General features: G+C 42.9%; 1 protein-coding gene across 2 annotated transcripts in view; it reads right to left on the bottom strand.

Moving 5' to 3' along the window:
• Window positions 1-14,826, bottom strand: part of LOC138982266 (hypoxanthine-guanine phosphoribosyltransferase-like) — a 38,975-nt gene extending 24,149 nt beyond the window's left edge. Inside the window, exons 1-3 of one of the 2 annotated variants that reach the window (XM_070355509.1) lie at window positions 14,669-14,826; window positions 12,163-12,269; window positions 11,181-11,364 (exon numbers count right to left, since the gene is read on the bottom strand). In XM_070355509.1, coding sequence (XP_070211610.1) covers window positions 11,181-11,364; window positions 12,163-12,269; window positions 14,669-14,797 — 420 coding nt within the window. In that variant the 5' untranslated portion in view covers window positions 14,798-14,826. Of the gene's footprint in view, window positions 1-11,180; window positions 11,365-12,162; window positions 12,270-14,259; window positions 14,479-14,668 lie in introns of those variants that run through there. The other variant, XM_070355510.1, reaches the window with a different exon arrangement.
• Window positions 14,827-15,422: the final 596 nt, after the last annotated feature.

Here is a 15,422-nt window from a genome sequence, read left to right as displayed (position 1 = left end):
CTAGAACTGTGTGTATTTTCAAAGCTCGTGCTATAAACGCGCTGAATAAATTGAAAATATTCCACATTTGGACCAGATGTGACCCCGCTGTGACCTTGAACTTTGACAAAGATTAACCAGCAGGTCACTTTTAATGAGGTTTTATAAAAATGCTGAAAGTATGTGAAGTATGTAAAGTCTAACTGATCTAGTATTAAAACATGTAAGACGTGACAACGACAATTTTCCAGTTTGCAAAGGAAATTTAACCTCGCTGTGACCTTGAAATTCAATGTTGTTTAATGTGATGTGCACCATACCTGGAGGTCATTATACTTTGGTTGTGTGCCAAGTTTCAAAGCCCTAGCTTTAAAAACGTGCGAGATAACCTTAATGCTATGACTCAGTGCCGTTTTGAATGATATAACGAACAAAATTATCGTTATTTGTAAAATCATTTGGGTAAATTTATCTTTTCTTTTCGTAATTGGGTTCCAGCATCTGTTGTCTTAACAAAAATCACAATATCAGTCGTGTTTGTCAACTTTTATTTTTTAGCCCCTTTGTCCGCTTTTCGTGCGCACCTTTTGGCACTTAGTCATATCTATATACGGCTTGTCTGTGTCTGTCTGTCACTTCGCGATGCACGGCCAAAGTTCTCGATGGATCTGCTTCAAATTTGGTGGGCATATTCAGGTAGACCCCGGACACAATCTGGACGATGAAAATTTTCAACACATGCTCTCAGCGCGCAGCGCTGAACCGATTTTGGTTTTTATGGTTTTTCTGTACATCCATTCCCAGTAACTCTTCCTTATCTTCTCCAGTGTTTTGCGCGTTATCTCCCTTCCTTCGTGTGGCGTCAATCGCGTACGGTGCGCCACTAACCCGACGAAGCCAGGTACCCGGCGAAGCCCGCGTACGGTGCACCATTCGGCTCTACTTCTTCCCGGCGAAGCCGGGTATTCATCTAGTACATACATACGCACGCACGCACAAAAGTTAGCATCGCATAGGCTGCACTTACGTGAGCCAAAAAGGGCACGTAATATAAGCGTTCGCTTGAGTTTGTGTCCCTATTGTTTTTCGTTTTATTACTGTATCATGTTTAATTGAATAAAACCTTGTTTAAACCAAAAGTAAAACCAAGAGAAGGTAATACTAAAGGGAACAGAAGACAAGTTTTTCAGAGACAAAAGTTAAAAGCAAACAATTAAAACAAAACGAGCAAAATAATTTCCCATGCTAAAAAAGTGCCATAATATATGAATGATAATACAGACGTACATAACTCTCATTGTGTATGTAGGACAGGGTACATTTTAATTTATAAACTGTATATGTACTTCATTTTTCTGAGCTGTAGTCCAAAGGTGCTTAGCATAATCCAAAATTTTAATAATAAATTTTCATTTAATTAATATACTTACCCAACTCACATATAGCAATTTACTCTAGTTCAGTGCTGGTAACGCTGTACACGTTCCCCTTGGTAACAAGGGAGACCACCCTAAAAAAGAGTGATCCATCCCATAATATCAGACCGATGTCCGGTCCAACATCCGTATGCGTGCGCATACGCCGCCATTTGTATCATTCGAACGAAGCCCAACTCACTACTTTTTTAGAACCCAATACCACCACAGCGGGGAGGCGGGAGGGTTTAAACGATGTGAGTTGGGTAAGTATATTAATTAAATGAAAATTTATTATTAAAATTTTGGATTAAATTACATATTATTACCCAACTCACATATAGCAGATTGCTACTATAGGTGGCGGGTATATAGCGAAATTATGATATTAGAACCTGTCCTGCGACTACCACAACAGGTAACGCGGAACTGCCGTCCTGTATCAAGACGCCTCTGAGGTAGAAGTTAATAAAAACCTCCTCAGACCGCCAGTAAGCCGACTCCAGTACTTCAGCCAAAAAGGCCCGACCGGAGGACTGCCAAAGAGGAGGCCCATGCCCTTGCCTCAAACGTTCTAGCTATAGAGAAAGGCAAAACTGCCCTAACATCTCCAGACTGTGATTGTCAACAGGTAAACCTCTGTGTGATCAACATGGAGACTCACTTGGTTAAAGTCCCTTTCGCAATATCCTTACACCTGCTGTGTTAAGCGATATCATAAAAGCTTCTGACTTTCTGACCAATTGCCGAGTCCGTGACCGGTACCTTCTGAGCGTCCTCACCGGACAAATAACCACATCAAGCTCCCCAGGAGCAAGAATCCAGTGTAGCAGTCCATCTAGGTAAGGTTGACTACAAAACGTCATACCTCTACCAGAGTAGATAGACCTTCTTCCCTCCTTAATTCAGTGTTTAACGTCGTTTTCAACCGTTCAAGGTTAAATCACGACGGAGAAGAAAGATAAGGCAAATGCCCTTCAATGATTCAATGATCTAACAAGATCCGTGAAAGACAGAAAAATCCTCGAAACTCGAAATGTTAAACTGGCTAAACGTGACTCTAAAGGAACCAAACTCATGCTTCAAGAAAAGAAAGTGCAATTGGAAGCTGGTTGCCCCCATTACCGCTTAAATGCCGAGGTTCAATCACGACCGAGATGAAAGATAAGGAAAGTGACCTTTGATTCACTAATCTAACAAGATCCGTGCGAGTCAGAAATATCTTCGAACCTTGAAAAGTTTAATTGGCTAAACGTGACTCTAAAGGAGCCAAACTCTCGCTTCATGAATTGAAAATGCAATTCGAAGCTGGTTTTCCCATTTACCGCTCAAATGCCAGAAAATTTCAAAGAAAACCCACAAGTCATAGATCAGTCTTTCTTAAAAGAGCTGTCCTTATTCAAAATAGCCAGAAAGCACGCTACTCCCACTTCTCACAGAAGCTACTAGAGTAAGCTTGGCCGTTTTCCGTGATAAATCGCCAGGCTAGCCTTGAAAAAGGGTTAAAGCAAAGCTGCACCGAGCCGTACCAATGTGACAGAAATCTCATAAAGTCTTAAAATAAGACATGGAAGACAAAAGGGAAACCCAAAAAGGAAGGTGGAAAGCCACCTGCAATACACGGAAGGAAGAGAAGTTCTTTCCGTAAGAGAAAAGCACTTTGAACCACGCCAGCCCAAGTGACAAGTGAACAAAACACAAAACCCCTATAAAAACTCTGAACCAAATCCAGAGTTGAGGCGGAAGCCCCTGAGTATCTCAAGGATACCCCTACAGTAGACATCCGTGAAATTCGAATGTGAGAAAGCAAAGATGCCTTCTTGCCAGCCTTAAGAGGTCTGGGAACCAAGATTGCAAAGACCCGTCTGTGAGACCAAAAGGTCGCCGAACAGATCTATGAAAGAGCCCTGTGAAAGCGAGGGTATCGAGCCAAAGCTAAAATAGACAACAGCCAGCCTGAAGCTTTTCGTTTGGAAACAAAAAACCGCCAAGGCCTGCCTAACGCTTTCCCTTTTACCATGAGCTTCTCTTAGAAGGAAAAACCCCGCGTGCATAGCAGCGGATTCAAAGAGATAACTTTCAAACGAGAAAGAGATTAAAGTCACGCCAAAAGAACAAAACTTTAAAGGCAGAGGCTTACTCCTAGGTAAAAGACGGCAAAGCAACATCCTTTGTATCTGCGTCCTGTAGGACCACAAAGATAGCCATTCAGAACGTAACCGCCCAGGCGAGAGAAAATAAAAACAAGTACAAAAGAGCCCATCAAAAAGAAAAGATGAGACAATCTACCCGAGCTAGGAGATCTTGATCTAACAGACAGTTTCTCCTTGCTATCAAAAACCCGATGGATGTTTGCCAAACCCGAGGGCGGTTCCGTAGAACGCAAAAAGAGAACCTAAGTTCTTAGGCTTGGAGTTAACCGAAGCCTACAGAAAGCGCTCCGTGAGTGACACGCTACTTGAGCGTGCAACACAAGCCAAAGCACCCTCGCCGCAGGTATAAAGTCAAGCGTTGTCCACCAAGGAAGAGCCAAGTGGTGACAAAGAAGACTCGCTTGTGAAAACTTCCACAAGCACAAAGGATCCCGACGGAGGATCTAAGGGCTTGACACTCAAAGATTCTCCTCGGAAAGCTCAAAACAACTACGAACTGCCGCGAACAGCGACACAAGTGAAGTAAGAGCCTCCCTCCTGTTCAAAAGCATTATAATGATCATCGAAATGATGAGACCCAGTCACCCATCCCGATAAGGCAAAACTTGCCAACATCGGAAAATTTTCGAAAAAAACAAAAAGATTTCAAACGCCAGAACTCCATGACCAGATCTCCATCCACCTGTCCCATGCCAGCTGGAAGACTGGAAGGGGAAGTGGATACAGCCTGTATAACAGCAAAGGAACCGCAGAAACGGAACCGGAAGCCAAAAGCTGAAAAGCGCCGACTACCAACGCAGTGTTAACAGTAGAAGGCTGTCCCATCCTGTAACCGGAAGATGCAGCCGCAAAAGCGGAAGCGAAACCGGCCGTGGATTAGTAAACATGAGAACCAACCGGTTGTATAGAAACACACCGGAAGATTCCATAGAACCTCGACCCATTACAGCTGCGAGCGCCACTGCCCTTGCTAACTTGAAATGGAACCTGAATACAGTGCTAATCGTTAATGCGGAAGCACCTACATCTGAACAGCCGTCAAGCACAACCGTGCAATCCGGAAGCTGCCTTCCTGTTTGACTCAAATTATCCAACAAGGAACCAGCCTTACTGCTCGCTTCCTGCCCCCCGGGAGGAAGCAGAAGTCAAAACTACAAGACATATGCCATCTTCAGGGCAATGAACGACGATTCCCGGCCGCGGAAGTGAACTTACTGTTCCTCCGAACTCCGGAAGTCGTCGAACAAAGGCAGGGGTGGACGAGGCAAAAATATTCCTCAGCCACTCCTTCCTGTCAAGTCCTAAATGCCGTTTATCACTGCGCACATCACTGCGCTGGACACCTTGAACGGCAAGTTAAGTTGGGTGACATCCACCACCGTGGACACCTCTCCAAACATCACCTTCCTACTCGGTATCAAAGTTAGGAAGGTGACCCCCAGAGAGACTCGCATGGCCAATCCAAGAATCACCCAGCCCAACAACTTCCTGCCCCCAGGGCGGAAGCTTACGTTGCCCAGCCACGAAAATGCGTGCTACATTCCTCGCGCGAACATACACCACTTTCACCGGAGAACCCGGCTACACGCGGCCATATGCCAACTCCAGGGCAATGGACAACGATCCCCGAAAGCTGAAGAGAACATCCTGTTCCTCCGAACTTCCAGAAGTCGGAACCGGAAAGAGGTGGAGTCAGTTACGCCATGCTCTCAACCACCCCTTCCGGTCAAAACTTAAATGCCGTTTTCCGCCGACCACGTCGCTGCGCTGGACAACTTGAACGGCAAGTTAAGCTGGGTGTCGTCCATCCCATGGACGCACCCTCGTTAACCTTCCTGCTCGCCCTCGTAGTCAGGTAGGTGACCCTAGAATGACACCCATGGTCAGCCCCAGAGTCACCAATAACTTAAATGCCATTTCCGTTAGCCCACGTCACTGCGCTGGACAACTAAAACGGCAAGAAAGCTGGGTGTCGTTAGCCTTCCTGCTCGCCATCGAGTCAGGTAGGCCACCGCGGCCTATTCAGTCACACCGCCCTGCTGGAAACCAGACGCAGGAGGTTGACCTACAGACGGACACCCGCGGTCCGTCTCTCAAAGCTGGGAATCCTCTACCACTGAGGCATCCCCGTCATCCGCCCTAACCTACGACTCGAGATCAAGCTCAGAGCCAGAAGGCAGAACATCAGACAGTTTATCGTCGGCAGAACCGACCACTTCCTGCCCCCAGTGCGGAAGAGGACTAAAACGGTCCCCGATATTCTCATTAAGAGACGTACGGAGGCGTTCGTCCTTTCGCTGCTCATAAGAACTCTCACGACATCCATCGCCAGAGAGAGCCCCCTGAGCTCGCACACCGGCAAGCGGTGTAGACATACCTTGTACTGGTGTCACATTCGGGAGAGACACCAAGTCGGTACCCCCATCCTGCGAAGCGTGGCATCCGCCCGAGTCACAGTCGCCGAAGGCTTAGCGGAAGTCGAAGCCGGAACTGCAGGCGACCGCCGGATCTTGGCTAAGGAAAAAACATCAGAAACACCCGACGGAAGCGCACACAATTCCTCCCGAGTGGAAGATAATCCAGACGCTAATGACGAAAACTTGAGAGCTCAGCGTCAACAATAAAGAAGCAACGTCGGCTGGCGCTAACCCAGGGCAGCCAGGCGAAACAGAAGCAGAAGAAGCTACACCAGAACGACTACTCTTGTCAGAAAGTAAACAAGTCTGACCGGAAGATTGTTCGTACGTCTGCTAACACGGGAGACTTAACAGAAGTTGACTCAGATGACACAGACGCGGACTTCCCTGCGCCCTTATCTCTCCTTGAGCTTCTTTTAGGAGGCGTAACGTCAGCTACCTGCCTCGACCTAGGCTTCCGTTAAGCGCTATCAACAAGCGAAGCCTCCGCCATAGCAACAACTCACGAAAAATTTCACAGAAAACAAATTCAGAAAAATTTCACAAGTACACACGAGCGACGAAAACGTCGCTAAAGTTACAACAAAAACGGAAAGATCTCACCACACAGCATAGGTACAGGAGTAAAGAAAAGGCGGCGACCAAGGGGAGAAGCCAAAGCAAAAGACTCTGGCGAAAAGCTGAAGACAGCAGGAGCGTACATCAGGAGCGTCCTACCCAGTTGAACCGCTGAGAGAGAAATGATACAAATGGCGGCGTATGCGCACGCATACGGATGTTGGACCGGACATCGGTCTGATATTATGGGATGGATCACTCTTTTTTAGGGTGGTCTCCCTTGTTACCAAGGGGAACGTGTACAGCGTTACCAGCACTGAACTAGAGTTAATTGCTATATGTGAGTTGGGTAATAATATGTAATTTAATTTGATTTTAAATGATTGCATCAAAAACTGTAAACGTCCTTAGAGTATTAAGAGTATAAAAATGGCAAGGTTTGTTTCGTTTTTATTTCTCTTCCTGTCGGTCCTTTACGTTTCTTTTAAGAAAAATGTTTATGACTGTATCACTTCAGACTGTAAAATACTGTCCGGTGCTGTCTGTCATGTTTCTGTTTTATTCTGCTTTTTTGTAAGCTTTTTTGTAAAAGTATTATTTTTTAACAGTAGTAATCTCAGAAGGAAATACAACTAAATAATTCATTGATTTGAATCTTGTTGTTTGATATCGATTTATTTATTTCTTCTTCTTCTGTTCTTCTTCTGTGTTCGTGGGCTGAAACTCCCACATACACGAGTGTTTTTGCAGGAGTGGATTTTTACGTGTATGACCGTTTTTACCCTGCCATTTAGGCAGACATACGGAGGAAGCATGCTGGGTAAGTTTGTGTTTCTATAACCCACCGAACTCTTGACATAGATTACAGGATCTTTTCCCTGCGCACTTGGTCTTGTGCTTGCCGGTACACATGAAGGGGAATAAGGCACTAGCAGGTCTGCACATAAGTTGACCTTGGAGATCGAAGAAAATCTCCACCTTAACCCTCCAGGCGCGGCCGGGATTCGAACCCATGACTTTCCGATTTATTTAAATAGGGGGAAAATATCAGGACACACAGGTGTTCATACATTCATCCAACAAAATTCTATAAGCAATTAAGGTCTAAACTCCCTTCATGATATCATCAAAATATTTACTAATTAGCCCGTAGAGCCTACAGAAAATGACAAAATGCTGGATAATATCTCATCATAGATCACAGACTAATAGTAATTTTCTTCCTTCCCCCATAAACAATCATGCCAGAAGCAACAGATCTGTTGAACTGGCTTTTACATGTGACAAAGACATGCAAGCATTTTAACACATAAACTCTTAACATCAATGATTTCTGCGCAAAGTGGGTTTATTTTTAATTTCGTTGAATCTTCTTCTGCTTCTGCCTTCACTCCCATGTACACTCCTGTTTTTTGCACTAGTGTTTTGTACGTGTATGATCGTTTTTATACCGCCATTTAGGCAGCCATATGCTGATTCATGGGGGTGCATGCTTGGTATTATCATGTTCCTATAACAGACCTGTTTACCCCCCCAAATGAAAATCAGGAATGCAGCTGGTACTTTTCCGTAATTTGAGGCATCTTTGAGTAATCTTTTTTATCAACCATAAACCAGCTCGAAAACGATTAAACGACACGTTTATTCGCGCGCTACCATGCAAAACAAGTACAAAATTGATAACCATGTTTAATGCAAGTTAACTAAGACAAGTTTACTTTATCTAAAAAAAAAAAAACCACAGTATTCAGGGGCGGAGCAAGAGAGCTAGGGGGGGGGGGGGGGGTACAACCTGGGGTCCTGGGGTTGGGGGGGTCTGGCTGAAGAATTTTAGTAACAATTTGTAGCTTAAATTGGTGTCAGCAGCCACTCATTATTTCTTTTAAAGTTAGTATTAAAGAATGGCAATTTATCTTCATTGATATCTACTCCCCACAACAACAATTTCACAGACAAATGTCTTTAGTTTTTTTTCCCACAGACTGAATTTTTGTTGTTGCTTTTTTGATCCCAAGGGGGGGGGGGGGGGTCAGGAACCCCTGTAACATCCCCTCACCCCCACCCCTTGGAATATTTACAGTCACTTGAAGATGCATGTGAACAAAACCACCTTACATTCTGTCACATCAGACATCCTGCATTAAAACCAGTCATAATAACTCTCTCCAAAAGCTACCTTTAATTTTAGAGGACCGATTCGTTTATTTCATTTTAACATTTTGTTGTAAGTTTTTCGATCCAATGAACTGTGATCTTTGCTATATCGGAGAAATATTAACTCTTACCAGTTCGCTCCCTTGCCCATCGTAAGCAAGCTTACGATGCCCCCCCTGTAGTTTTCCACTGACCAATTATCTAATTATTTTTTATTTTTTTTTTTTTTTTTTACATTGGATGGGTCGGACAGTGGATAAACTCATATCTAAGACACACTTTATGACTGAAACAAGCTGGGTTTTTGTTATAAGTTAGTTATAGAAATGCATTATTAGGCACAAAAAAAAAAAAGTCTGTTAACGGTAACATAGGCCAAAAAAATAGGGTCGGTAGGTCGGGACTCTTTTTTAATTTTGTTTTCTTCCCCAAAACATATTTTTAAGTTATTTTGCCAAAAAACAAAGCCCCTTTTTTTTTTTTTTTTTTTCAAATTTTTTTTTCTTTCAATTTTTTTCTTTTTTTTTTTCTTTTTACCAAATGCCAAACAAAAGTCTAGGGTCGCGCGAAAAAATAGGGTCAGTCAGGATACCGTAAACAGAATATGTTTTGGGGGGGGGCTTTAGGCATGAAACGTCCAACTTTGAAATTTGGGTGGGGGTATTCAGGTGACAATAACTTTTTTGTTTATCAGCAAAACTCAAAAAAACTTTGCTATGTTATGTAAAATGAATGCCAAAACAGACTAGTTAGCAGCATATCTAAAATAAACTGAACACAAAAAAAAAATTTCTTCTTTGTGCTTGTCACGTGTTCCAAAAAATGGGCGTACAAATTTCAACAAAAATCATGTTGTCACCCCCATAACCTGTTTTACCTTTACAGATAGCACACTTCTCTTTGCAAATATGAAAAGCTTATTCATTTTCCTTTCATTTGATATATAACTTTCTATATTTCATTTAGAATATGACCCCAGCTACTCACTCCGCAAGTAGGCACCAACAGCACTGTAAAATATGCCTTAAAACCCCCGAACTGGTAAGAGTTAATGGACATCAGTTTTAGACTCAGAAAGACTTGAATTTCGGCAACAGCCAAGTAACTGATGAGCGCGACTGACCGTAGTGAGAGATCGGTTCGCAGGTCTGAGAGATTCTGTGGAAGTAGAGACCTAGTCAAATAAACTCGATGCGAAGCAGGCTCATGTTTTGCCAAACATAATTTCGTGTTTTTGTTTGTTTCCATGTTCATTTGTGTACTGCATTTTGTTAAAACTAATGCTGCGTCTAACCTCGGGACACGTGCCGCGACGTGACTCGTTACTGACTAGCTTTGTTGTTGCACTGATCTGAAGTTGATCACCAAAATGAATGTGGTTCGCTCTTCTTAAACTTCACCAGACACCGCCACTTGACTTAATAGTTTTGCCGATATTTCTGTACAACGTTTGCTTTTTTGGTTGGCATTTCGTCCCCACAGAGATCGGCCCTATATTACCCTTCGGACCAATTTCGATCTCAAATCCGCGGAATCCGACAAATACCTTGCTGTGCACATGCGCAGAAAAGGCTGTTTCGGTCAGCCTTGAAATCACAGTCCTGGTGACTACCACAATTTCGACTTCGAATTTTCACGCACGAAAAAAGGTTCTCTCGACCGGAATTTCCGGTAGTATTCCGTAATACCGGAATTTAGACCCCAAATCCGTAATAATTCCGGACAATCCGGGAGAGTAAACAGGTCTGCTATAAGTATAACTCACCAAACTTTGACATGGACTACAGGATCTTTTTCTGTGAGCACTTGGTCTTGTGCTTGTGTGTACACACGAAAGGAGATAAGGCACTAGCAGGTCTGCAAATAAGTGGACCTGGGAGATCGGAAAAATCTCTACCCTTAACTCACCAGACGCGACCGGGATTCGAACACTCAATCTTCCGCCCTGGAGTCTTATAATCCACAAGGCCATTGCGCCTATTGCTGATTCAGTTTCACAGATTGACATAAGTATCGCCATCAGTTTCAAAATCAATTCAGCAAAACATTCCCACTTGTAGAAAGCAACTAAGTTGTAGATGGTATGATTAAATGTTTCCAAGTTGTACAATGCTTGTAATTTGTTTTCCATGTAAAACCAGGAGTGGATGACTTGAACAGTTACATTGAGTCAGAAGCATAAATGAGTACCAGGACTCACAAGAAAGAGGGAATTCGTTGCATGCTTGGGATTATTTGTTGGAAAGTAGCAATTCTAAGCTTGGCGTAACAGCATAGCAATTTGTCTTAAAACGTTGCATCCTATGCTGAATGCGTAACAGTTGCAGCTCTGATAATGTGTTAACACTTTTAGTTTGACTAGTTTTTCCTTAGAGATAGACAGTCCAACCTTAATGCACAAACTCTAGGTCATACAAACCTTGACTAAGCTAGTAATGTGTTACATGACAGTGGTACGATACGCTGGAACAACATTCATTTCTGACTGCTAATGTTATTCTTACCTGATAACTTTTTAGCCGAATGAAGTCAACCGACAAAGGTACAGAGTGTCCGCTGTTGCGGTTGATGAGTTTGATCTTATCCAAGAGATCTGTGAAGAACTTGTACCCCCCTTTCAACACACACAGTGCGACGATGGCCTCGTGTTTAAAATCACTGCAGATGTCACGGGCCATCCTCTCTGTTCTGAAAACACAAGATAATATGAAATTAAAAACATTAAGTGATGATGATTAATTGATTAAGACAAAATGGCAATAAAACAGTGGTTAATGCCTGGAATCATTTTCAGATTTGATTTCCTGACACACACACATACAGATCTCTGACGTAAAACATAAACGTTTTGGTTTGATCTTTCCCTTTCCATTCTATATTTTGGTTCACTGCTGTTTGTCTTTACTTCTGCTTTTTGATTAGCTTTTCTCGAACCTAAATGACATAAATGTTGCCCTGAAAAAGCCTCAATAACAATCCGGGAATTGTGCTGTCTTAGTCTCTGACAATCGACATTGACCACAGGAAAGGTTCATCAAGACACCTGAAAGTTTAAGAGATGAAATTCAATACTATTTCATTATCTCATTTCAAAATCGTCAATTTCATTGCAGGTCAATCAACATGTATGACAAAGTTCTGCAAACCAAAATCTGGAACTTGAAAAAAACTGTCACTCAAATGTACTGCAATCACAACTCAACCCCAAGACCATAAAACACAAATGTTTTCAGTTAATTTGTACTTTGGTTAATTATCAGACCTATAAAAGTATGATTATGAGCGCTCTCCAGTACCAAACATCTAGTGCCCCTTGGACACTTTGCTAGGAACCAGATTGCTTACTAATTATTCCCGGATTATAAAAATAAGTATTCCATACAGAGACTCACATGTATACACATACACCTGCAAACTCTCAGTCTCACACACACTCACAGTGAGACACACATTGTCTCTCTCTCTCTCTCTCTCTGGTAGCCAAACCTGTCATTTATGAGCCCTGCAGGTATAAGCACATGCTCCAGGTCCTCTTCGTAGTGCCGTGGCACACAGAACATGTTGATGGGATAACCTGGGTCATCCTCCCCAATCTGGTGAAACAAAGTCCAGTCTGTGATATCCGTGATCAAATCACAAATGCATGCATTCACAAACAGACATTCAGAGTTTGCTGCCCTGAACTTGAACTTCTGTGCTAGCTAGGCCCAGCTGTGTTTAAGCAGGGAAATTCAAACCATGGAGCTGTTGTAAACAACATAAATCAGGGATACCTTGATTTCTTTGATGTAGAAGTTGAATTCAACGCCTTCTTTTAATTAAGTCTCATAACTCATGAATGTTTTGTTTATAATTAAACATTCCATAAATTGCCCATTCTTGTTATTACATTTACTGATTTAGTCAAGTTTAAACTAAATGGTTTTACATAGATGGGGAATCGAGACGAGGATGGTGGTGGTGGTGGTGGTGGTGTGTGAGTCACTGAGTGTGTGTGTATACATACATATGGAGAGATTCAGAGAAAACAACTGGACTGATCTTCATGGAACTTTATACAGGCCTGAAAGTGGCGAGTATTTGGCGAGTACACATGTTCATCTACTCGCCAAATGCGAGTAAGGTTGCTGAAACAAATTGTTGGTTTGGCTAGTAAAGTTTGCTCTTTGGCTAGTAAATTTTCAGAATCATTAGCCAAAGACCAAAACACCATTTGTTGGACTTTCAGGGCTGTTAGTGTTATACAAATTTTCCCAAGTGATACCCCCAAGAGGGAATTTTTGTTATATTTCTCGATACGTTTTTGTCTTTGAGTTTGATGACGTAATATCCGGCTTTTAGTGAAAGTTGAGGCGGCACAGTCACACCCTCATTTTTCTACCAGATTGAAATTTTGGTCAAGTAAGCGGTGAGTGTTTAATGAAAGGGTGTTTGTACTGTGTGTAAAAGCCTGACAGTATCTGTGATAGTTTACGGGAGGCTTACTGTGCCTTTAAATTATAAGTTTCTGCGGGGGCCATTAAATGCAGGCCCAGCGCTTGTGTGCTCACTGTTCAATACCACGCCCCCCCCCCCCCCCCCCCCCCTCACTTGTTAACCTCCTCTCTGCTCTCTTTCCCCAACATGTCTTCTCATCTCTTCACCATGTTCTACCCCCCCCCCCCCCCCCCTCCTTTTTTTTCCCTTCCCAATCCGTTCGTCTTCCTTCAGCCCCAATATATATCCGTCACCTCTTTCATAAGGGACCGGCACGGTTGTAAGGCGTCCGCCCCGTGATCGGGAGGTCGTGGGTTCGAACCCCGGCCGGGTCATACCTAAGACTTTAAAATTGGCAATCTAGTGGCTGCTCCGCCTGGAGTCTGGCATTTTGGGGTTAGTGCTTGTTTGGTGTTTGTATTCGGAGACTATCGTAGGGCCACACTCTAGTCTCAGCCACATCAGTATAACATCAGACGAATGTCTATCACTAAGTTTATTCATTAAAGTATAGAGCATAAGATATAAGCAGCATACAGTAACAGAGCTGAGCACAGAGTGAAACTCATTAGCCATAGACCATGGCTATTTGGTCTATGCATTAGCATAAGGATGCTGTGCTGGAACATAGACCATTTTATGGCTGGAAGAAGTTTAGGGTGCACAATGTACTCTTATTCTAACTGATGATACCAGACCGTGGGAAGAGGTCTGATCGAGAGATAACAGTCAGGAGAGGCTGGGTGGTGGCACAGTTGATAGTACTACAGTGCTAGGACTGTTTGGTCAGGTGTCAGAATAATGTGACTGGGTGTGAGTCTGTGACATGAAGCCTGTGCTGCGACTTCTGTCAAGTCAAGTCAAGTATGTTATTGTTTTGGGCCCAGAGGGCTTTGAAACAAGATATATAACTTTAACCAAAAAAAAGGTAACAAATCAGACAGTTAATACAAATTGAGCGGACAAATACAACAACACTATACAACCAAAATAAATTGGCAATATACACTTCCATACACGTATACAAACAAAAAGAAAAGAAAAATAGGTTTAACAAAATCAGGTAAGAAATCAGACAGATAATATGTATTACATTAAGCGGACAACCATAATATACAGCGTCTTCATGTGTGGCGCACAAAGCAGCACCGCCCTGGTGATATGGCCCTTCGTGGTCGGCTGGGAACAAGCAAACAAATCTTTCATAAGGAGGAACACCGAAGTCATTCCTTCTCTTCGCGGATTAATGAGTACTACAGCATTAGATTTAGAGTACCGAAACAAGTATACACAAATTTTCCCACTGTGTTTTGTGACCGTACAAGGACATTCAGTACACGCCGAGGTACACACAATCACACGTGACTTGTGTATCTTACATGATCAATCGCCTTATCGCGCTTTTTTTCTAAAACAACAGCGATTGGCAAAGCGCCAAAACACGAGCCTGTGCAGGAAGTACGACAGCTGGGTTACAAGTATTGTAAAAAGAACAGTACTGCCAAGACTACTTTACCTTGATGTAATTCTGTGTGGACATTTTCGCTCGAACACCAGTGAAGATGGGAACACTGCGAAGCAGACAGCAATGGAATTGTACGTTGGTCACGGCTAGCCTAATGAGATTTTTACTGAGCCATCGCATTTTCTCGTTGTCGACGCAACGTCACCGAGACGGATGTGGAAAGGTTCAGGGGAGGCAAGTCATGCCCGTACCTTATTTTACATATAATCAAGATTAGGGGACAAGGAGAAACTTCTTCCATGAGCTACTTTTTTTACTGTTCAGTTTACCGTTTCCTTCCTTTCTCTGAAATAATGAGCTGCAGCAACAGAGAAGATATCATTTTAGTTTGGGCACATGCAGCGAGTGTCTGTAAAATGGCTCCTTACCTCCCCTTGCCCAACACTCTCATGCATGGGAAAATATGCCTTTCAGAGTATGTGACTGAAAGGATGTATGGAAAAGGCACATGATGCAAGTGCAAAATACGAGTGTTGGTCAATGCCTCTACTTTGATCCTTCTTATGCGAAGCAATCACTTAATTTGATGATGAAAAATATTACCATTGCATTCTTCATAACATTTATCATGCTAGCTGTCCTGCATATATATTTGTTTTAGTTCAGCTAGTTTATTTTTCCAAGTGTCACTTTTAGTTTTAGTTTCCTTTGCTTGAACTTGAAGTTTCTCATCTAGCTTCTACCGCATGCATTATTAGAGTATCCATGTTCAGGCCTCGATTCATTGTACAGCTTCCTGCAGTGA

This window comes from Littorina saxatilis, linkage group LG12 (genome assembly GCF_037325665.1).
Source record: "Littorina saxatilis isolate snail1 linkage group LG12, US_GU_Lsax_2.0, whole genome shotgun sequence".
Classification (NCBI taxonomy): domain Eukaryota; kingdom Metazoa; phylum Mollusca; class Gastropoda; order Littorinimorpha; family Littorinidae; genus Littorina; species Littorina saxatilis.
This window is presented reverse-complemented; position numbering and strand designations above follow the sequence as displayed.